The 22,582-nt window shown below is 25.1% G+C and overlaps 1 protein-coding gene across 3 annotated transcripts; it reads right to left on the reverse strand.

Moving 5' to 3' along the window:
- Positions 1 to 6,070: 6,070 nt before the first annotated feature.
- LOC117176186 (prenylcysteine oxidase 1-like) lies at positions 6,071 to 22,040 on the reverse strand. 3 transcript variants are annotated; one of them, XM_033366288.1, is made up of 8 exons: positions 21,889 to 22,040; positions 16,828 to 17,034; positions 16,604 to 16,748; positions 14,071 to 14,374; positions 11,665 to 11,788; positions 11,232 to 11,578; positions 6,666 to 6,913; positions 6,071 to 6,510 (listed from the first exon to the last, which is right to left on the reverse strand). In XM_033366288.1, the coding sequence occupies exons 1-8, from the start codon at positions 21,971 to 21,973 to the stop codon at positions 6,489 to 6,491; spliced, it is 1,482 nt and encodes a 493-aa protein (XP_033222179.1). In that variant the 5' UTR covers positions 21,974 to 22,040; the 3' UTR covers positions 6,071 to 6,488. The 3 variants fall into 3 exon arrangements, with proteins under 3 accessions (XP_033222179.1, XP_033222178.1, XP_033222177.1); XM_033366287.1 differs by having other exon boundaries at positions 11,232 to 11,587; XM_033366286.1 differs by having other exon boundaries at positions 11,232 to 11,593.
- Between the last annotated feature and the right edge of the window lie 542 nt (positions 22,041 to 22,582).

A 22,582-nucleotide genomic window follows, 5' to 3' on the forward strand; every position in this document is an offset into this window, starting at 1 on the left:
CGAAGGAAGTCAGATGTGCGCTTTATGTAAAAGAGAAAAAGGTACACTGGAACATTTAATTAGAGACTGCGAATTAATAGATAGACCAAATTTAGAAATTGACAAAATGTTAAATGGTAGGGCAGGTAATAAGAATGTGTGTAATTGGTTAAGACTTTTGGAAAAGCGAAAAGAGGATGTAATTAACTCTAGATAAGTAGAGAAATGTATAATATGAGTGTATAGAGAACCATTATTGTTACTATTAATCCATATAGAGATTCTTTTTTGTTTTTGTTGTAAAAAAAAATCCTCGAATGCAAGAGTGGATGGATAAGAAAAAGAAATGTAAACCAAGTCCAATTTTTCAAGGCCGTTGGGCTGAAAAATAAATAAATATCTATCTATCTTTAACTAAAGGAAGGAATTTTTAACATACTTGTTGAACTTTTACCCAAGTTTCTACCAAAGTATTTTTTTTTATAAAAAAGTAATTAATTCAACCAAAAAAAATTTTTTTCTTTCAGTATTTAACCAAACGGTTTAATTTTAACTAACAAGGATACATTTTCGACGTAGTATGACAAAGTTTAATTTTCACTAAAAAAAGTCCTGATCGTTTGAATAAACAAAATATTTTTTCTAATCCTCTTTCATCTATAAATATTGTTCCCACTACAAATAAAAACATGAATTATAATTTTTTTTTATAATTGCACTTTCAGCACAGAATTTTCCAACCAAAAACACACATTTTCAACAAATAAATACTGATAAGTAAAGAATGAAAGAACTCCATCCAAACCGTCGAAATTTCAAGCCAAACGTCGTATTTTCTGTAAATAGTTACATTTTTAACAAAGCAGACAAATTTTCAATCAAAGAGAAATTCATCCATATTGTTGAAATTTCAAGCGAACAGACAAATTTGCTGTAAAACAGTTGGATTTTCAGCCGGAAAATACTAATTTTTGACAAAAAGTTCATTTTTAAGCAAATAGTTGCATTTTGAACCAAAAAAAGGAAATTTCTACTAAAGAAGTTGCAATTTTAAGCAAAACTACGAATGATAAAAAAATTGGTTGATTTTTTAAACAAAAACGATTTCAGTCGAATTTTTAGCACTAAATATGAATTTTCATTATACAGTTAAATTTTCTGCAAAAATAGTTGAATTTTCAACGCAAAAAAACTAACGTAGAATTCTGACTCAAAGAAGATTAATTTTCAACCAAACAGTTTTATTTTTATCAGGAAAAGATTAAATTTCTAATAAAAAGATAAATTTTCTAAACAAAAAATACAAACTATCAAAAAACCAGTTCAATTTTCAAGCAAGAAAGATATTAGTCGACTTTTCAACAAAAACTTGAATTTTCTGTCAAAATAGTTCAATTTTCAACGCAAAAAGACAAACTTTCAACAAAACAATCGAGTTTTCAACCAAAAAGGATCACTTTTAAACAAAATTGTTGAATTTTTAATTAAATAATTAAATTTGATACTAAAAATATGATAGATAGGAGGGAGAAACTGAAAAAGGCATATAAATACAAAACAAATAATTTACCAAGAAAATTATTATATAAGGCAAAACTAAACTTTCAAAGTTCCCTAATTTTTTCCTGGCCAATTTTCTATTTTACTTGACCATTACTATTTAAAGACCAGAATCTAAATTAATCTTGTATCATTTTTGACATAGAATCTTTAAAAAAAAGAAGAAAAAAATTTCGAATTAAAATTTCAAATTAAAATTTCAAATTTATTATCATTTTCAGTTATTTAAAGTAAGAAAAATTCCCTGATTTTCACAAGATTTTTTTTTTAAATACCTGGATTTTTCCTGACTTTCCCTCATAAATAAAATGTCTTAACATTTCCCTAATTTCCTGGCTTTCCCTGACCTTTTAATTATAATTTGATTTCATTTCTCCATGAGACCAGGGTTCAAATTACCCGCGGATTTTCAGGGATCATGCGCAGGCGCAGATTATTCGAATAAGTTAGTCAAGTTCACGTCTTACTTTTTACAAGTTTCGTAAGTTTCTCAAAAAACAATACAGTTTAATATAATAAAATTACATGTCTTTAGATAATAAAACCAATTTTTTCCTTTAGATTCTGAAAAAATTTTAAATAATATAATCGGTTAAAATGTGTATATCTGAAATGATCAGTTCGTTTGACTTATTCTACAGTTTCGTTCAGAACGATGCAATAGACGGAGCTCAACTCGCTGGCGGTTCGTTTTATCGTTTTAAACACTCTCAACGGAAATATTTTCGAGAAAATCGATCAAATTTGAATTATTTGAGAGTAATATGGCCCATTTCGGTATCAAATTTATGGTCCTTTCGCGAAATTTTGCCGTATTTATTGAATTACGAATTTTTTGAAAGTGAGGTTATTTTCGAATTAATTCTTCGAAATCATTTTTAATCGGTTTCGTTTATTTTGACGAGAGTTCGGTATTTTTTCATGTTTTTGGAGGCAGTGTTTTTTGAAAGTCTTGGGGTGAATAATGTCTTTTTATTCGAAAGCATAAATAAAGATTCGCATTAATCTCGGTAGTGTCGTATTTTCGAGTGACTCTTGAGATGTAGAAACTGGAAAATGGGTCTTAGATTCTTCTTTGGTGAGTTTTTTGCTCTCTCTATTCAAGAAATATTTGTAAAATCAACATTCGCTAGAGATTCTCAATAAATTGTTTTACACAAAAAATGAAAATTTTATGAACTAATTAAATGTTTCACGTGACAGAATACTCTAAAAACGGGGAAAATAAGGTAATTTTCATGAAAATAGGTAAATAGCTTCTTTTAAATAAAATGAAGAAATTCAATTTTAAATACTTCATTTTCCTAACATTTCAAGTAGAAATATTGCGTTTTCAACAAAATAGATAAATTTTTAAGCAAACAATAGTTGCTTTGTAACCATAGAGATGAACTTTCAACTAAGAAAATTAATATTCTACAAAAGAAGATAAATGTTCAACTAAAATGAGAAATCATTATCAACAAACAATTTATTTTTAACAGCGTAGTTCAAGATTTAGCTAAGCAGCTGCACTTTAAAAAAAATGATTTTCATTTTGAATTGAGAACAGTTAAATTAATCTAAAAAATACGAATTTTCAGCAAAATAGTTCAATCCTTAAACACAACAGATTAATTTTTAAACCAAAAAGAGGAATTTACAAACAAAAGGTTTAATTTTTAACAAGAAAAAACAAATTTTCAAATTGATTTTTTTTTTGAAATTATGTAGTTGAATTTTCAACCGAAAAAATGAATTTTGAACTAGAAGGTTCATTTTAAAATATACCATTGATTTTTTTTACCGCAATTGAATTTATGACCTGGAAAAATGAATTAGCAACAAAATAGTTACAGTTTTAATCAAATAGATAAATTTTCAATTTACACGATGCATCTTAAACTGGAACAGTTATACATTTTCAATAAAAAAATAATAATTTTGAACAAAAAAATAAGATTAATTTCAAAAATTTGTAACCAAATGATGAACTTTCAACTAAAATTATGAAACTTTAAGCCAGAAAAATTATTTTCAACAAAGTGGTTCAACTTTTAGCAAAGTAGTTAGACTTTTATAAAAACAAAAAAATGAATTCTCCGCAAAAATAGAATAGTTGATATTTAAACCTACAAATATTTTTATTTTGAATTAAAAAAGTTAAATAAATCTAAAAAATACACATTTTCAACAAAATAGTTGAATTTTTTAATACAGCAAATTTATTTTCACAAAAAAGAGGAATTCTCAACCAAACAGTTGATTTTTCAACCCGAAAATATAAACTTTCAGAAGAAAATAAATCTTCAACAGGAATAGTTACATTTCCAGTAACAAAATTCATACAAAAATGAATAAAAAAAGAAAAAGAAAGAATTTTTTACTAAACTTTTCAACTAAATCATGAATTATCATCTAAAATAATGAAATTTTTACTCACGAAAATAATTTTTAACGAAGTTTTTCAACTTTTAGCCAATTATTTCAACATTCATTTAAAAATATTTTCATTGTAAGTCAACAACAGTTAAATGGATTTGAAAAAGACGATTTTTCAATAAAATATTTGACTTTTCAAAAACAATAGATAAATTTTCAAATTAAAAAGAGAATTTTTCGGCGAACAAGTTGATTTTTGAACTCAATAATATGAAAACTCATTAAAAAAAAGTTCAATTGTCAACCACAAAGTGGAATGTTCCACCAAATATTTGAATCTTCAGTTAAAACGATTAATTTTTAACAAAAAAGTATTATTAAGAACATTTTCAACCAAAGGCATGAATTTTCGAATAAAACTATAAATATTCAACTAATAAAATACATTTTAAACAAAATAGTTCAATTTTTATCCAAATAACTAAACTTTCAACCAAGAAAGATGAACCCTCGACGGAAAGTATAATTGTTGATGTTGAAATCAACAAAATTCGTTTTTAACAAAAAAAAAAAGAATCTTTTAGAAAATTTTCAAGAAAATAGCTACATTTTGAATTAAACTAATAAATCTTCCACCAAAAAATATATTTTTAACAAAGTAGTTCAACTTTTAGCCAAAGAGTTGAATATTTAAAATGATGAATTTTTACCAGCAACTTAAATTATTAACAAATTAGTTAATTTTCCAATCAGACAAGATTACTTCGCAACAAAAAATATAATAGTTGATACTTAAGTCAAAAAAATTTAATCTTAAATGAAGAACATTTCAATTAATTTAAAAAAGACGATTTTTCTACGAAACAGTCGATTTTTCAACCCGAAAATATGAATTTTCAACAAGATAGGTACATTTTTTTACCTAGATTTTTTAACTAGATAAAATTTCGACTAAAATTAGGAATCTTTAACAGCGACAAAATGTTTTTTAACAAATTATTTCAATTGTAAATCAAACAGTTAATTTTAATAACAAAAAACATGATTTCTTAAAGTAAAATATAACAGTTGATATTTAAAGCAAAAAATATGTTAATTTTTAATTAATAACGTTAAATTTATTCGAAAAAGACAAATTTAAAAAAAAAAGTTGAATTGTCGAACAAAAAAAATTTATTTGCTCAACAAAAAGGCGAATTTTCTATGAAACAGTTGATTTTTCAACTTGAAAATATGAATTTCCAACAAGAAAGTTAATTTTTGAAAAAATTTTGCAATAAAAGTGATGCATTTTCAACAAAAATGTTAATTTTCTACGTTTTAGATTAATGTTCTACCAAAAAGACTAGCACTGCATTTTTATTTAAAAAAATAATTTTTAACAAAGTACTTCAAATTGTAACCAAGTTTTTTGAACTTTTAACAACAACAAAATTAATTTTCTACGTAGAATTTTATAGTTTGATATTTCAACCAAAACGTATTTTAATTTGAAGTCAAAACCAGTTGAATTCCTTTCCAACTCAATGAAAACATTAAGAATAAAAAATGTCCTTCTTCAAATTCACAAAAAAAAAGGAATTCTTGTCTTAAATTCAATAAATATTTTTTAAAATAGTCTTCCAATTCAGAAAAAATCCCATCTTTTCGAACGCAATAAAAATGATAACAAAAAAGGGCTTCTTCAAATTTCAGAAAAAATTAAAAACGAAAGTTTCCTCCTTTCTAACTCAATCAAAATGTTGAGAATAAAAAATTTTTTTCTTTAAATTTAGAAAAAAATCCCTTAAATTCAATTAATATTTTAAAATAAAAAAAATAGTCTCTTCGATTTCAGAAAAAAATAACCACAATTTCATCCCTTCTAAATGAATAAATGATAAAAACAAGAAAGGGCTTGGAAGAAGACTTTTTTGTTTCAAACAAATGGGCTCTTCTGATTCAGAAGGCACTGCATTTTTGTTTAAAAAAATTAATTTTTAATAAAGTACTTCAACTTTTAACCAAGTTTTTTGAACTTTTAACAACAACAAAATTAATTTTCAACGTAGAATTTTATAGTTGATATTTCAACCAAAATTTATTTTAATTTTCAATCAAAAACAGTTGAATTCATAAAAAAATGAATTTTCTATAACGAAAATGGAGGAATTTGATTTAAAACAGTTAATTTTACATACCTAAGATTTATTAATCTCCACTATTATACACGAATATCAAGAATATTGGAATCTCTAAGTTTTAAGCATAATTTTTCTACTAGATTAAAAATTGTTCTATAGGTCCCAGGATGGCCACTTAAATCTTGAAAACAAAAAATCCGGGACAGCTCCTGGTTGAAAAAAATGTGTCCCATGCATTAAAAAATAAACAAGTTTAAAAGAAAAATAATTGCTTAATTTTTAATTTGAGACAGTCTCAACGTTTTTAATGAATATTTATAAAAAAAATTCTCGGTCAACCACCCTGAGGTCTAAAGAATTTCACTAAATTGTTCGATACCTTTCATCCTGTATAATTAACACAAGTTTTATAATACTATTTAATATTTGCGCAGTTTTGTCTCCACTCTGAATCCCAAACTTGATTCACAGTTTAGAGGTTGATTTTCTACAAAATAAAAAAATCATACATTTAATATTATCACACTGTATCACCAAGTGTGTTCTTTGCACTTCGTATTTAAACATTCACATTGTCCAGGCACTTTAAAGACTAGATTAAAAAAATTGAATTTTTTGCATGCATTATGCAAAACAAATTACAATTCTGAAGAATGAGCCTTTTCTGTCTTCCTTTCTGTTTCGTAACTTGAGCATTTTTTAGTGAAGTCTTTGTACGCTAATATGGCAACATTTCTTCCTCCTATTGCGCTCATTTCCATGGCACTCGCGGCCCATTCTATCGCATTCACGTGGTAAAGACCTTCCTGAAGTTTGAATCTATCAAAGCGATTTTCCGTAGAATATCGGGGATAGGCGGCTTTCCAACTTTTTACCTTAAAATCTCCAACCTTGAAATAAACGAAAGTCGTTAACACTATTACGGATTTAATTCAACTAATTATATAAATATAGTAATAATATAAATATAAATAATTTCAACTTTAATGAATAAAAATTTTAAAGATAGAACATGTTCCTGTTCCAATTGAGTGTAAAATTAAATATCAAAAGATGAGATTTTGGTTACTTTTTTTGAACTGGAAGAAACTATTTTTTCTATTCAAAGTATTTATTAAATTTAAGGGAAGCATTTCCTTTTTTTGGAAATTGGAATAAGGAAATTAAAAAAATATATTTTGAATGAGTTGGAAGGGAGGAAATTTTAATTAAATTTTTTTTCTGGATTAGACGAGGCATTTCTTTTGGTTTGAACATTTTTATGGAGCTGGAAAGGAGGAAATATTAGTTTCCAACATTTTATGAATTTGAAGAAATATTAATAATAACGAGTTTCGTTTATTTCAAGGTTGGAGATTACCTTGAAATAAACAAAAGTTGTTAACACTACAACATATTTCATTAAATTAATTATATAAATATAAATATAATAATATAAATATAAATAATTTCAACTAAAGTCAATACAAATTTTAAAGAGAGAACATGTTCCTGTTTCAGTTGGGTGTGAAATTAAATATCAAAAGATGATATTTTGGTTATTTTTTTTTAACTGGAAGAAACTATTTTTTCTATTTAAAGTATTTATTGAACTTAAGGGAAGAATTTCCTTTTTTGGAAATTGGAAGAAGGCAATTAAAAAAATATATTTTGACTGAGTTGGAAGGGAGGACATTTTAATTCAAATTTTTTTCTGAATTAGACGAGGCATTTCTTTTGGTTTGAACATTTTTATGGAGTCGGAAAGGAGGAAATTTTGGTTTCCAACATTTTATGAATTGGAAGAAATATTAATATTAACAACTTTCGTTTATTTCAAGGTTGGGGGTTACCTTCAAATAAACGAAAGTCGTTAACACTACTACGAATTTAATTAAATTAATTATATAAATATAATAATAATGTACGTAATTTCAACTTAAATCAATAAAAATGTTAAAGATAGAACCTGTTGCTGTTCCAATTGAGTGTAAAATTAGAAGTCAAAAGTTACCACCTTTCATCTGCATCTAAAACTGTTAAAAAGAAAAAATGGCCTCTTCCAATTCAGAAAAACAATTAATACCAAAACTTCCTCCCTTTCAACTCAATAGAAATGTAAAAAAGTGCCCCTTTCGACTTAGAAAAACTTGAAAATGAAATTTTTAAAAATAAAAAAGAACCTTGTTCAATTCAGAAAAAAATATTGTAAATAAATATTCCCCCTTCAATACATTACAAACGCTAAAAAATTGCCTGTTCCAATTCAGGAAAAAATAACTTTCCGTCCCTTCCTATTCTACAAAAATCTTAAAAATGAACAAATTCCCCTCTTCCAATTAAAAAAATTAAAAACCCCCTCCAACTAAATAAAAATGATAGAAATGGGTTTTTCCAATTCAGAAAAAATTGAAAACGAAAGTTTTCTCCCTGCCAATTCAATAAACATGTTAAAAACAAAATAATTATATTTCTTCCAATTCATAAAATGTTAGAAACCAAAATTTCCTCCTTTCCAATTCCATAAAAATGTTCAAAACAAAAGAAATGCCTCTTCTAATGAAGAAAAAATTGATAATCAAAATTTTCTCTCTTCCAACTCATTAAAAAAAAAATATATTTTTTCAATTTTCATCTTCAAATTTCCCAAAAAAGGACATACTTCCCTTAAATTCAATAAATACTTTAAATAGAATAAATAGTTTCTTTCAGTTCAAAAAAAAGTAACCAAAATTTCATCCCGTCAAATTCAATAAGAATCTTAAAAGCAAAAACGGGCTTCTTCTAATTCAGAAAAAAATACAAATGAAAATTTTTTACCCTTCAACTGAATAAAAATGTTCAAAAAAAAATTATCGTTCTTCCAATTTATAAGATATTGATAATCAAAATTTCTTCCTTTCCAACTCAATCAAAACGTTAAGAACAAAAAATGTCCTTCTTCAAATTCAGAAAAAAAGGAATTATTCTCTTAAATTCAATAAATATTTTTGAAAAATAGTCTTCTAATTCAGAGAAAATCCCATCCTTTCAAACGCAATAAAAATGTTAAAAACAAAAAAAGGGCTTCTTCCAATTCAGAAAAAATTAAAAACAAAAGTTTCCTTACTTCCAGCTTAATAAAGATGTATATTTTTTCAATTGTCCTTCTAATTCATAAGATATTGAAAAACAAAATTTCTTCCTTTCCAACTCAATAAAAACGTTAAGAATAAAAAATGCCCTTCTTCAAATTCAGAAAAAAAGGAATTCTTCTCTTAAAATCAATAAATATATATTTTTAAATAGTCTTCCAATTCAGAAAAAATCCCATCCTTTCTAATGCAATAAAAATGATGAAAACAAAAAAAGGGCTTCTTACAATTCAGAAAAAATTTTTAACTAAAGTTCCCTTCCCTCCAGCTTAATAAAGATATTTTTTTTAAATTGTCCTTCTAATTCATAAGATACTGAAACCTAAAATTTCCTCCTTTCCATCTCAACCAAAATGTTAAAAATAAAATATTTCCTTCTTCAAATTCAGAAAAATTTTTTTTTCATAAATTCAATTAATATTTTAAAAAGACAAAAATAGTCTCTTCGATTAAAAAAAAAATAAATAACCAAGATCTCATCAATTCCAAATGAATAAAAATGATAAAAACAAGAAAAGCCTTGGAAGAAGACCTTTTTTGCTTTAAACAAATGGCTTCTTCCGATTCCGAAAAAAATAAATTAACAAAATTTCCTTCCTCTGATCTCTATTCAAATATAAAAAATAAACCACTTTTCCTCTTCCAATTAAAAAAAAAAAGTAAAACCCAAAATGTTCTCCCTTCCAACTTAATCAAAGTGTATAAACAATATGAACAGTACAGTATAAACAATTTCCTTCTTCCAATCGAGAAAAAAAGAAAATTCTTCCCTTAAATTCCATGGTTATTTAAAATATAAAAAAATAGTTTTTTCCAATTCAGAGATTGAAAACCAAAATTTCGCCCTTTTCAGGCCGACAAAAATCTTAAAAATATAAAATGTTCCTCTGAAAAATTAACAAATATTAGAAACCACAATTTTCTTATTTCAGATTCAATAAAAATATTAATATTCCAAATTTAACCGACTTGGCTAAATACAAAACAAAAAAGTTCATCCTCCAATTCAGGCAAAAATAAACACCAAAATCTTTTTCGCCTTTTTTAAAACTACATTGAGAAATTCAAACGTTTTTTATACATAAACCCTTGTAATTATTATTTAAATTTTAAGTCGATTCAAATTAATAACTGTATCGTTTTTATTTATACATTAAAATTGAGACTTCAAAGTTTAATTTAGCACTGAAATTTCCAGGATGCAAGGCTTTCTATTTCAAACAACTGAGTTTCATATTGTTTAGTTTTTGATATTTAATTTATATTTGCCCGTTTAAAATAATAAGTCAAATATTGCTTAATATTATACATTTGTTCTTTTTTTTTGAATTACAAAATTTGAAAATAAATGGGTTGAAAATGAAACATTTTAGACTGAAACAATATTTGAATAGAATTTGAAGTTAAATAAAAACATTTAGGTATGAATCTATTAATTTGAAATTTATAAAAAATTGAACATAGTTTATAAAGTTTCAATAAGACGTTTAAATCTGTTAAACTACTAAGACTTTCGAATTAAAAAGGTTGAATTTTAAACGTTAAAATCTCTAATTTTTTTTTACAAATTTAGAATCGACTTGCACAATCAATTATTTATATTTACTGTTCGTCAACTTACATTTTTTTCTAAAAAATTTTCAAATTTCTACGCTTTTAAATTGTTTTGAATTGTTTATGTCAACAAAACTGTATTTTAAAGTTCCTTAAATTGAACTTGTACGAATAAAAATGAAGAGCTAAAATGTAAAATTTGTTAAGTAAAAGATTTAAAAATTACCCGAATGATTATAAAATTTCCGGTCAAAATTAAATTTACTGAAATTTATCAGGTTTTCACTATCTAAAAAATTTTCGGTAATTTCCTGGTTTTCCTGCCCTGTGCTGGCAAAAAATACAAAAAAATACTTTAAAGTTCCTAAATGTATTGAAGGGGGAATTTTTATTCACAATATTTTTTTTTTGAATTGAAAAAGGTTCATTTTTATTTTTAACCATTTCATTTTCAAGTTTTTCTAAGTTGAAAGGGGCACTTTTTTACATTTTTATTGAGTTGAAAGGGAGGAAGTTTTGGTATTAAAAAAAAAATAAATACCTGGGAAAAAATTTTATTCATAAAGGCTGGTGTCATATTTTCTTTTGTAAAGACTTTCCAGGTTTTTAAAGTTCCTTTTTTAGGTTCCGAAACAGAATCTACTTTCCCAACAGAACTAATATTTGTAAAGTTCGGATTGCAACTATAAACAGCGTCGATCTCATCTTCTAATCCAAAATGAAACGTATTCAAATTCGCGTGAACGAAAGTAGCGACAGTTGTTTGATATTTTCCGGGAAAGTGGAAAAGTGTCTCTGGAGGAAATTCTTCAAATTTGATAGGATATTCTTGATCAACTGTTAATGGTGTTGCAATTATGACAATGTCGTAAAAGTCCGATACAAAGTCTGGGTTCCCTGTAACTGTTTTTAATTCAGCTCATAATTTTTATTAAAAATAATATTAAAATTATTCGTAAGTCTTCCTATTTTACCTTTGTTCCTGTAGAATAATTCATATTGCAGTGAATTCTCATTTTTCAAAACCAAACGTATTTTCTCTACACCAGAGGGAATTACTTTGACCAGATTGTTTCTACGTATCAGGTTTTCGGGAACCTGAAATTTAAAAATAGTGATTAACTTTTGTAAGAGGCACTTTAAATATTTCTTAATTCAAAAAAAAAAAAAAATTTGTTGAAAATTCAACAATTTTGTTAAAAAGTAAAGAAATACAAAAATATTGATTTTTCTTGCAAATTTAACTGTTTCTTCATAATTTTGTCTATTTGGTTTAAATATTTAGCTGTTTTAGTAGAAATTTAATCTTTTTTGGGTAAAAATGCAATTGTCCGATTGGAAATTAATCTTCGTTGGCTAAGGATTCAACTATCTTGTTGGAAATTCGTATTTTTTAGATGAATATTGAACTGTTTGGTTGAAGGTTGATCCACACTTTGTTAAAAAATCGTGTTTTTTTATGAAGATTCATCATTTCAAATGAAATTTCGACTTTTCTTGGGTTGAATTAAACTTCTTTTTATAACAATTTAAAAATCCTTTGGCTGAAATATTTACGATTACATTATTATTACTATTATTCATATTATTCGTTGCAAACTCATTTCTTTGGTTGGAAATTAGTTTTTTTTTGGTTGAAAATTAATTTTTTTTTATTGAAAATTTAATTATTCCATTTGAAGATTCATGATGTCATGTTAGTTGAAAATTCAGCTCTTTGGTTGAAAATTTAAGTATTTTGTAGAAAATTAGTATTTTCTTGGGTTAAATTTTTTATTAATTACAATTCAATTACTTCCTTTTCTGTTGCAAACCTGATCTTTTTTGGTTAAAAACAAATCTTCTTGGTTTTGAAAATTATTCTTCGGTGGTTGAGGACTCAAATGTCTCTTACAGAAAAGTCGTCTTTTGCCATGACAGTTGACTATTTGGATGCCATTTTTGTGTATTTTCTGAATAACTAATTTTTATTTGTTGAAAATTCGTCTTTTTGGTTAGAAAATTCAACATTTTAATTGAAAATTTATATCATTGGTTGAAAATTTACTCTTTTCGTTGGAAATTCATTTTTAGTTTGTTTAAAAGTGATTTTTGATTAAAATGTGTTAGCTTAGATTTCGTATTTTTCGGTAGAAAACTGATATTTTTTATTTGAAATTTCCTCTTTTTTAGTTAAAACAGCAACTGTTCGTTTGAAAAATAAATTTGTTGTTGAAAATATTTCAGGTTTGAAAATTCAACTATTTCAAAAAAATTCGTATTTTGTCTTGTAAGTTCAACAATTTGGTTGAAATTTTTTCCGTTCTTGACTGAGAAACTTTTATTTATAGAAAATTCGTATTTCTGACTCGAAAATTCATATTTTTAATTGGAAATTAATTTTTTTGTTGAAAAATCTTTTTTGAGTTAAACTGTTTTTTATTTAAAATTAAAATCCCTTTGGTTGGAATATCTATTAAAATATTATTCGTTGAAAAATCATCTTTATTTTTTTGACAGTGACATTGGTTAATTTAAAGTGTTTTCATTAAAAATTAAAATTCCTTTAGTTGAAATATCTAGTGTTACATTATTCGTTAAGAGTTCATCTCTTTGGTTAAAAGATAAACTGATTTGTTGAAAATTGATGTTTTTTAATAGAAAATTCAATTACTTCGGTTAAAAAATTATTCTTTTTTCTTGTTCAAAGTTCATCATTTGGTTAAAAACTAATTTTCTTTTTTAAAATTTCTCTTTGTTAATTAAAAATGCAACTGTTTGCTTGGAAATTAACATTCTTACTGAAAATTTATCCGTTTTACAGAAAATTCGTCTTCTGTCTTAAATTTTCAACAATTTGGATGTACTTTTTTTTCTTGAGTTAAAATCTTTGTTTGTTAAAAATTCGTCTATTTGGTTGGAAAAATTATATCATTTCTGGAAAATTGAACTATTTTGTTGAAAATTAGTTTAAAAAAAAATGAAAATACATTTTTTTACTGAAAAATTAATTTTATCAGTGAAAAATTTAAGTTTTTCTTTGCAAATTTAACTATTTTTATTAGAAAATTTAACCTCCTACTAAAAAATTTGTCTTTTTCTCCTGAAATTTTAACTATTTGGCTGAAAATTCAACTATTTGGTTAAAAGTTCAAAGATTTGATTGCAATTGCAACTTTTTGGTTAAAAATTAATTGTGCTTGTGGTTGAAAATTAAACTACCTTATTGAAAATTCATCTCTCTTGATTGAAAATAAACGTTTTGATCGAAAATTTGTCTATTTGGTTAAAAAGTTATCTTCTTTATTTGGAAACTAAAAAATCTGGTTTAAAATTAAACTATTTTTTTAAGAAGTCGGCTTTTCTGGTCAAAATCTGCATTGAATTAAGCAATGTTTTACCTTTTTGTTTCCTCCTTTAATGGACCAAAGATCTGAACCTGCTCCTGCTATGGAAACAAGGCCTACGAAACTGTGAACGTTAGTTTCTTGATTGTAATTTACGACTAATGTAGCTTCAGCCAATTCATCTATTGATAGTGTCGAAAACTCGAGATTATGTAGATGATCTTTCAGAGAAATATTTAAAAGACCAGGAAAATCATGGTTCAAAGCGTAGAGCAATGAAGATACATTTTCAAATGCTACACCACTCTCATGAAAATCGTATATTTTGTCAAAATTATCCAAGATCCAGTTAACGTATCTGAAATATAAGAGAAGATTTTTTTGTGTGGAAATTTTCTTATAATTATTTCGTTATTTATAATCAGTGATGTAGTCCAAATGGAAGTGGCCTGATGGCTATTAGATGACATTTATAACTTAAATCCAACTATATTTTCGGGTAAAAATTAATTTGTTTATTGGTAAAGCTACTATTATATTTTTTTGGTAAGAATCCTATTATTTATTTGAAAATGTAATCATTTTCTTGATCATCTTCTTTATTTAAAATTTAATTTCTTTGGCAAAAATTCATTCTTTTAGTTGAAAATACATCTTACTGGTTGAAAATTAATATTTTTGGTTTAAAATTAATTTTTTCTTGGCTAAAAATTTATTTTTTAAATTGAAAGTCTAACTATTCTATTTTTAGTGAAAACTAATCTTTTTAAGTGGAAATGTTATCAAATTTATTTTGTTATAAATTAATTATTTCTCGGTAGTAAATTAATTTTTTTTAAATCAAAAATTTGACTATTCCATTTTTTATGAAAGTTTGCGTTTTTAATCTGTTTTTAAGTTTAAAATTCATTCATTTTGTTAGTAATTGGTGAATTAAAAAAATGAATCTTTTTGGTTAAAAAAATAGCTATTTTGTTGAAATTCATTTTTTTTGTAAATTCGTTTTTTTCATCGAAAATTTAACTATTCCATTTTTGGTGAAAACGAATGTTTTTCAGTTGAAAATGCACATATTTTGTTAAATTTTTTCTTTCTTGATACAATTTTAATCTTCTTGGTTAAAGATTCATCTTTTGATTTAAAATTAATTTTTTCTTGACGGAAAATTGATTTTTTATTTATTGAAAATGTAATTATTCTATTTTCTTTGGAAACTAATTTTTTAACTTGGAAATTCAACTATTTTCTTGAAAATTCCTTCTTTTCGTAGAAAATAAATCTCAATGGATAAAAATTAATGTTTTTGTTATAACATAGCCTTTTTGTTAAAAATTAGTTTTTTCTTGTTACAAATTTTTTTTAAATCGAAAATTTAACTTGTTCATTTTTGATAAAATCTGATATTTCTGTAGTTGAAAGTTGTTAAAAATTAGTTTTTTCTTGTTACAAATTTTTTTTTAAATCGAAAATTTAACGTGTTCATTTTTGATAAAATCTGATATTTCTGTAGTTAAAAATTCATCTATTTAATTTAATAATTGTGTAAGCTTATCCTTTCGATCTGTTTAAGTTGAAAACTCACTAATTTTGTTAAAAATTGGATAATTAAAAAAAAAATCTTTCTGGTTGAAAGATAAACTATTTTGTTGAAAATTCATGTATATTGTTGAAAATTCGTCCATTCTTGGTAAAAATTTAATCTTCTTGGCTGAACATTTTTCCTTTATGGTTAAAAATACAATTTTTTTGTTGAAATATCAACGGTTATACATTATTCTTTTTCATTAATTAATTTGTTTGAAATTTTAACTTTATGTTAATAAGTAATTTTTTGTTGGTTGTAAATTCATTTTTTATCGAAATTTTAACTATTCCATTTTTGTGAAAGCTTATCTTTTTAAAATGTTTTTAAGTTAAAAATGCACTCATTTTGTTAGTAATTGGACAATTTGAAAAAAATGAATCATTTTGGTTAAAATAAAGCTATTTTGTTTAAAATTAATTTTTCTTGACTGAAATCTTTTTAAGTTGTAAATTCAACCATTCTCTTGAAACTTCATCCTTTTGGTAGAAAATGAATCTTTGTGGTTAAAAAATAATGTTTTTGTCAAAATATAACGTTTTTGTATAAAATTAATTTTTTCTTGTTAAAATTTCTTTTTTAATCGAAAATTTAACTTTTTCATTTTTGATAAAATCTGATATTTTTATGAATGAAAATTCATTTATTTAATTTAATAATTATGAAAACTTATCCTTTCAATCTATTTTTAAGTTGAAAACTCACTTATTTTGTTAAAAATTGGATAATTAAAAAAAAATCTTTCTTGTTGAAATTTTTTCAATTTTTTTTTCAATTTGTTGATCAAAATACAAAATATTTCGGGTTGAAAGTTTAGAAATTTAAAGTGTTACGTATTAAATTTAATAATTTTATTTTAAAAAATTTATAAACATACAATCCGTAAAAAAAACTAAAATTGGTAACGATTTTATCTATGGCTCATAAGTGGAAAAATTTTCATGATTATTTCTTTCTAAATTTATCTTTAATCAAACGAAGGTCTCAATATCTTGAAAAATGTACCTATTGAGTTTGATCGGTTGAAATCCATATCTGTAAATCATTTTTGTCAAAGTAACTATCTCCCATTTACTTTCTGTGAAAACGAATTTCTCTCCGTTCCATATTCCCGATATGGAACTTCCACCAGGATCTTTTTTCTCTAGCCCTAGGGCATAATTTATAATCAAATTTAATTATTTACAAAAGAATAGATGGCGCCAAATATATCCGTATCATTTTTATACCGAGAAGTTTCACGAAATATTGCATATATTTATTCCTCGGATGTATCACAGAACCGCCAGCTTCATATTCGTTTTCACCAATTTCTATCGTTGCCAAACGTCCACCCAGTTTGATAGGTTCAAAAAGATCAATTTTCAAATTGTTTTTGAACAAATCAGTAAGGTAGTGTGAGGCGGAAGCGCCTCCGATACCTCCACCTATTATAGCTGCGAAAATATTATGATTAAATATTGAAAATGTCAAAAAATAATTCAAAATATATAAACATAATTGAGTAAGGGGTATGTGCGTAATTCTGAATGTGGTAAAATCTAGTGCAAGCAGGGTTTAAATTTAAATTCGGGAAAAAAGGTCTCTGACAATTGCAGACTTTTTCGACGTATTTGCAGATTTTTACAGGTATAATTTTTATCTTTTTTTTAAATTACACATCGCATGTTTTAAAGATATTCTGATTCTATACCCCACAACATTATTTCATTGGCTTTAATTATAAATTAGGGAATAGTTAAACTCACCTGGAAAACCTGAAAAACCTGGAATTATCAGCTAATTATTATATATCTGGAATAACCTGGAAATGTCAGGGAATTCTTTTTAAGTCAGGAAATTTGTTCGAAAGCATGCTTACATTTTTTTGAATTGTAACACAATATTAAATAATATATATTTTTTTCATTGTTAGAATTAGCTTTTGATTGACCTATTTCTAAGAAAATTAATATTTTTGTTTTCAAATTCAAAACTTTGGATGACATTTTTTTCTTTTGAGTGAAAAATCTTTCTTATTCGAAAATTCAACTCCTATTGAAAATTAGTTTTTTTACGGTTGAATTCAACTATTTTTTTTACTTAAAATTAAAATCTATTTTTTATTGGAATATCAAAAATGTCATTTTTCGTTAAGAACTACTACTTGGTTACTTACTACTTACTACTTGGTTGAAAGTTAAGCACTTTTTTTCAATTAATTTTTTTGGTGAAGATTCATCATTCATCTCTCAATTTGGAAATTCGTTTTTTTTTTCGATTGAATTCAACTGTTTTTTATTTATAATTAAAATCTGTTTTGATTGATTATTTATTAATCTTTTCATTGAGAATTCATCATTTTTTATTAAATTCAACTGTTTTTTATTTAAAATTAAATTTTTTTATTGGGATATCAATCATTACATTTTTCGTTAAGAGTTCATATACTCTGGTTTCAAAATCAACTACTTAGTCAAAAGTCAAACTCTTTTGTTAAAAATGCATTTTTTTCAGATTCATAATTTTAATTGAAAATTCATCTCTTCAGTTGTACAAATTTTTTTTTTTGCTGAAAATAAATGTTGTAAACAAATAATTTAACTATTCCAATTTAAAATTTTACTATTTAGTTGAAAATTTATCTCTGGTCAAAAATTAATTCTTTCAAATGTAGAATATCTATCTTTTTGGTTGAAAATTCAACAATTTGGTTAAAAATCCATATATTTTATTAAAGATGAAATATTTTGACTAAAAATTATAGGACTTTGAAGCGTTTGAAATTGAATTTAATATAGTATCCATTTTAATTTTACCTAAAAGAACATATTTTCCTACTTCTGTGAAAAATCTCCTCATTTAACCTTCTTTTTATATGGTTTTTATTCACTTATAAAACATATTGGATTCAAAATATTAATATGTTAACTCACTGAATTCGAGGAATATGACGATAAAACAAAAATTCGTTCAAGCTGTTTTTCAAATTCCTAGATTTTAGGAACAAATTTAAGAAATGATAAATTATGTTTTTATTATTTGTCAAAGCTTTCTAAATCATACCTATTAATCACATCCCTAGAAACTTGAACGATTATGAAATGATTTATCCTTTAATTAAATTGCTTTCACAAATGGAAAAAAGTTATTATATTTTACATATGGATATTCATACGTAAAATACAATAACTGTTTTTTACAGTACTATTTAATATTATTCTTTCAAATTTAGATATTTACAAGAACTGAAAAAAACATTCTTTATAATAAACTCGCGAAATTGTTTACCTGGAATTATCAGGGCTCCCCTGCAAATTATTTCTTTTGCCGTTGTTAATGGCTTATTTTATTGTGTAATATATCTATTTTTTTATGTTTAGTAAAATACATAATCCAGCTTTTTCTTAGAATAAAAAAAAATATTTAGGACCCTCTCAATCCCATTTTCAACAACAAAAATTTTTAATTGCCGACGGCATTAATTGATTGTTTTACTTTGACATGCATTTGCTTCTTTTGTATTACAAAGTCAAATAATTAATTAACAGTGGAAATTAAAACATGGGCTTGAAACACCCATAAATATATATTTTTTAATTCTGTCAAAATTCAGGGGACAATTTGACAACAAAAGGATCAATTTTTAGGGGGATTTTTCATAGAACACCCTAATAAGTACACAAATTACGCTATTTATTAATAAATGTTTTTTCAGTTATCTTGCATTCTCTTAAAATACCATAACATCTTTTAAACACCGAAAAATATTTCAGATTCTTTAAAATTCCTCGAAACTTTTTAGAACTCTTGAAACTTTCTAGGATTGTTTTTAAATATCCTAAAATATTCCATATCATTTGAAATGCTTTGAGATTTCTTCAAATGTTGTAAAGCTCTTGGAAACTCCTTGGGATCTTTTAAAATACCCTAATATATAAATTTCCAATCCTTCGAAATCCCTTCAATTTATTGAAATCTATTGGAAATTCTTAGAAATATTTTCGAATACCCTAAAGTATTTCAGATCGTTTGAAATACCTTCAAATGATTGGCATCTACTAAAAATTCCTTGGAATATTTTAAAATACTTTGAATCAAAATCGTTTGAAAGCTTTTTAAATATCCTGAAATTTATCAAAAATCTTGAAAATGTCGTGAAGTTCTTAAAAATACTTAAAAAATCTTTAAAATTCCTTCATTTTGCTGAAATTTACTAGAAATACTTTAATATACTCTAAAATATTTCAAATCCTTTGACATCACTTCAAATTGTCGAAATCTACTGAAAATTCCTTGAAATCTTTTAAACACCGAAAAATATTTCAAATCCTTTAAAATTCTTCGAAAGTTTTCAGAACTCTTGAAATTTTTTAGGAATTTTTTTTAATACCCTAAAGTATTACAGATCTTTTGAACATCCTTCAAATGAATGAAATCTACTGAAAATTCCTTGGAATCTTTTAAAATACTTTGAATCAAAATCATTTGAAAGCTTTTGAAATCCCCTGAAATTTTTCAATACTCTTGAAAATTTCATGAAGTTCTATAAAATATTTAATATCATTTGAAAACTCCTTAAAACATTTTAAAGATCTTTTGAAATGTATCGAGATTCCTTCAAATTTTTTTAAATCTTGGAAATTCCTAGGACTGTCTTAACATGTTTAGCATCTTTTTGAATTCCTTAAAACCTTGAAAAGCTTTGAATATTCTTTAAAATAATGAAAATCTTCGGAAAGTCTATGAAATCCTTTGAAACCCTTTTACATGATTTAAATATATTTGAAATTTCTTGGAATCGTTTCAAATCTCCTAAAAAAATTTTAAATCTTAAGATTTTTGGAAATATCTTACCATTTTTAAAAATCTATCCACATTCTGTAAATATATAGGATAAATATTTATTTTAAAAAAATGTTTGAAAATGTATTTAAAAAATATTTAATTAGATTTTGTAAATATATTGGTAATTATTTGTTTATTCAATTGCATTATATAGAATAATAATTTTGAAATAATTTTGATATTTTAAGTCTCGAGAAGCAGATTTAATTGTTTTTCTGATTTAAAAAATATCGTAAATGCTTTATACCAAAAGATTGTTATTAAATAAAAATGGTTTAAAACTACAATTGAAGGGTTGCAGTACAGAACTATATGACCAAAATTTTTTTCGAAAATAAGCTTTTTGAATAACATTTTTTCAAAATTCAAATACATATTCTGTTAAAAGGATTTTTTCAAAAGATCATTTTTAATTTAGTAATCAAAAGATTGGTAATTTCAAACCAGATTTTTCCCTTTTTCTGACGAAATTCCCCCTCCTAAAAGTTTTTAAGTGCAGTAAAATAATTAAATAATTATTTTATCAAAGAAAAAGTCCTTAAATATAACTATTTACAACTTTGATCAGTGCCAAAGTATCAAGTTCCAACCTGAAATTTTTAATTTTAATATGCTACAAAAATCCAGTTTTGTATGGTTTTTGACTCATCTTTTTGCCTTGTAATCAGAAACGTTATTTCGTAAATTCATTATCGTGTATTCATTACAAAAAATATAACTTATCTCTTTTTAAGGAATTTTAAACGAAAAATCGTCTGTCACAGTGCGATACTTTCACAATAAATCTTTATTTTTCCGAAATAGAATAATTTTTTTTGATGAAAACTGATTTATTCTTAATCAGCCTCCCAATAGCTCGGGAGCAAGTTTTTATAATTTTTAAAAATTGGAAAATAGATCTTTAGTCGCTATCTCAACACGATTTTCAAAAACCATGAAATTTAAACCTCCAGATTCTTGAATGATTTACTCGGAATCGGTCAACTTTTTCTAATCAACCTTATTTTCTCCCAATTTAGCAAGTCAATATCTCGGGAGCAAGATTTTTTTCAGTACTTTTTCTCCTCAATTTAGAAATATTTCAGCTCGGGAGAAAACTTTTGTTTTATCTTTAAATTGTGATTTCGATTTTACAGAATGTTATTTCGCTCTCCTGAAAAATTTTGCTTTTGTTCGTTATCTATATACTGAAATTGTAGAATAAAAATTTTGACCCTTTTTGGTTTTCACTCATAAATAAGTATAAATCCATTTTAATTTTAACTCTGGAAAAAATTCTCTGACTTTACCATAACCAAACATATTTGCTGACGTTTCCAGGTTTTCCAGGTCTCTGACATTTCTTCAAATTACATTTCCTGGATAATTCATTAAACATTTTTTTCCGGATGTTTTTAACACTCTTGTGAACCTCGAATTAGGAATACTAACCTCATATTTATTTGGGATTAAATTAAACTCACCAACTTTCGGTTTACAAATTTCAGTGCTGAAGCTTCTTTTGCAGATCGAAATAACTAGTATTAATAATTTAATACAATTATGCATTGTTTACCGGTTTAATGAATGATTTATGATCAAAAATTGCAAATGTTTTGCACTTTATTACTTATTATCTGTCAGTTAGCGTAATTTGCGTAACTCCAGAGGGTTATTTACGTATAATACATGCTTTAGTGCTGTTCTGTACGCATATCCATGTAAATTACGTATTATGTATTTCAAATAATGACGTCACCTAGCAAGATGCCTACATTCCGAGGGCCCAGCAATAATAACAGTTGCATAAGATAAAACTGATTTTTTAAAATAACTAATAAAAAAATTATATTTGACTAAAAGGGACCATACATAAATTACGTTGCATAAAAATCCTTTGAGATCCTGGAAAATTCATTAAAATACCTGATCGAAAGTCTTTAAAATCCTATAAATTACTGAAATCCTTTGAAATATTCCCAGTGGGCACAAAATTTGACGACGTTTTTACGACATCGTTACGACATATTTACGACAACTTTACGATATCCTATGTCCATGTCGTTAAGGTGTCTTCACGATATCGTAAACATGTCGTATGATCTGACGATGTCTTTACGCTATCGCAAAACACCGAAATGACACGGACATAGGATGTCGTAAAACTGTCCTAAAGAT

This window comes from Belonocnema kinseyi, chromosome 7 (assembly GCF_010883055.1).
Source record: "Belonocnema kinseyi isolate 2016_QV_RU_SX_M_011 chromosome 7, B_treatae_v1, whole genome shotgun sequence".
NCBI lineage: Eukaryota > Metazoa > Arthropoda > Insecta > Hymenoptera > Cynipidae > Belonocnema > Belonocnema kinseyi.